At 41.0% G+C, this 1,761-nt stretch overlaps 1 protein-coding gene across 1 annotated transcript in view; it reads right to left on the reverse strand.

Moving 5' to 3' along the window:
* LOC106531768 (3-hydroxy-3-methylglutaryl-coenzyme A reductase) overlaps nucleotides 1–1,761 on the reverse strand; it is a gene marked incomplete at both ends in the record, with an annotated part of 14,722 nt that overhangs the window by 2,480 nt on the left and 10,481 nt on the right. The window contains 2 exon segments of the mRNA XM_014027689.1: nucleotides 523–628; nucleotides 1,391–1,548. Coding sequence (XP_013883143.1) covers nucleotides 523–628; nucleotides 1,391–1,548 — 264 coding nt within the window.

A 1,761-nucleotide genomic window follows, 5' to 3' on the forward strand; every position in this document is an offset into this window, starting at 1 on the left:
GTTCGTACGAACCCTTTGTACGAACAAAAGTAAGAGAAATTTAGGAGAAGAATACAAACATGTTCTTGCATGAGTCCCAATGAGCATGTCCTATAATACAGTTTTACAAGCCGTGTCCACAAAATACTTATTATTGATTTTCAAAGACGGACCACACAAAACATGGTGGCACAACTCGCTGGTTACTAAGTTGTAGACACTCAGAAACCAATGAGACTGCAGCTTTAAAATGTTTGATTTTCTCACAGTTTTGATTCAACAACTAGTCCCAAATGGCTGCTGTCCAGTCAGATACTACCTTTAATTTATGGGTCTGACACCTCTGATCTCCTGATCGGAAGATGACCTCTCACTGGAMTAAATTCAAGTCTTTAGGTCTTAGTTTTTTATTTATTTTTATTTATTTAACCTTTATTTCAACAGGCAAAACATTAAGAACAGTTTCTTATTTACAATGTTGGCCTGATTTTAGTTTTATACAGTAGTCTTAAAGTCTAAAAACTTAATAGCGTTGAACAGTACCTTAGAGATCATATTCATCCCCATGGCGTCTCCAGTCCTGGAGTGGAAGCGGATGTAAAGGTTTCTCCCAGCCAGACCAACCAGGAGCTTCTGCAGCCGAGCGAACCTGCAAGAAGCACCATCTTGGTTTTTATACACAAGAAGAACCTGAAAGCTGCTCCCCTGTCTYCGAGGGATTGATCTAACAAATGAAAGTTTGTAGCTGATGAGATGAGTGTTTGTYTGGACTGGAATTGAACAAAGAATGTAAGTAAAGCTGAATGTTTTTGATGCCAGATCAAGCAGATAAGAGTTAAACTGAAGAAGAACAGAGGGAGGTTTGTTTCTCTTGTCTGAGGCGGTGCTGTCACACATCCTGGTGAACAGAGAGATTTCATCCACCACCAGGTGTAATGGTGGAACCAGGTGGACAATGGGGGCCTTAGAYATCATAGATTTATCTTCATCCACCCCAATCATTTGAGTAAATTATAAATGGTAAATGGCTTTCACTTATATAGTGCTTTATCAAGTCCTGTCAGACTCCAAAGCACTTTACACTTCAATCAATCACCCATTTATACATACATTCATACACTGACAGCAGTGAGCTGCAGTGTAGCCACAGCTGCCCTGGGGCACACTGATATAATATTATTAAGCAATATGAAACTAGACTGTATAGTTTCCTCAAATAATCCAGGGGGTCTGTTCAATTTACATATTGTGGCAACAAAGTTGAAATTTGATGTGGCAACTCAATTTTTGATTGGGACCTTTCTTGCATCTAGATGCAGGTGCGCTCTGCAACAGGACATTAATACTGTAGAATAGAAAAAACTTTATTTTCTGTACCGACTTGTGACAATAAAAGGATGTATCATCTTACCTGCTGGTGTTGTCAAAAGCATCCTTGACATCTTGAAAACCATCTGTACTCTCCAGCCAGGCTTTGACCTCAGCAGCCCTGCAGGCGGATGGTAATCTGACCACAGGTCCACGGGTCATGCTGTCAGCCAGAACACGACTGAACGCTCCACCTCCCAGCTTCAGCAGGCAGATCACAGAGAAGACACAGTTACAAACGAGTTTATGAGTCGTCAGTCAGTCAGTGATTCATTGAGTGACTGAGTCAATGAATGAGTGAGTCAGTCAGTTTGTGAATGAGTGAGTTGGTCAGTGAGGGAGTGAGTCTGTCAGTCAGTCAGTGATTCATTGAGTGACTGAGTCAATGAATGAGTGAGTCAGTCAGTTTGTGAA

Source organism: Austrofundulus limnaeus, unplaced genomic scaffold (genome assembly GCF_001266775.1).
Source record: "Austrofundulus limnaeus strain Quisiro unplaced genomic scaffold, Austrofundulus_limnaeus-1.0 Scaffold672, whole genome shotgun sequence".
Classification (NCBI taxonomy): Eukaryota; Metazoa; Chordata; class Actinopteri; order Cyprinodontiformes; family Rivulidae; genus Austrofundulus; species Austrofundulus limnaeus.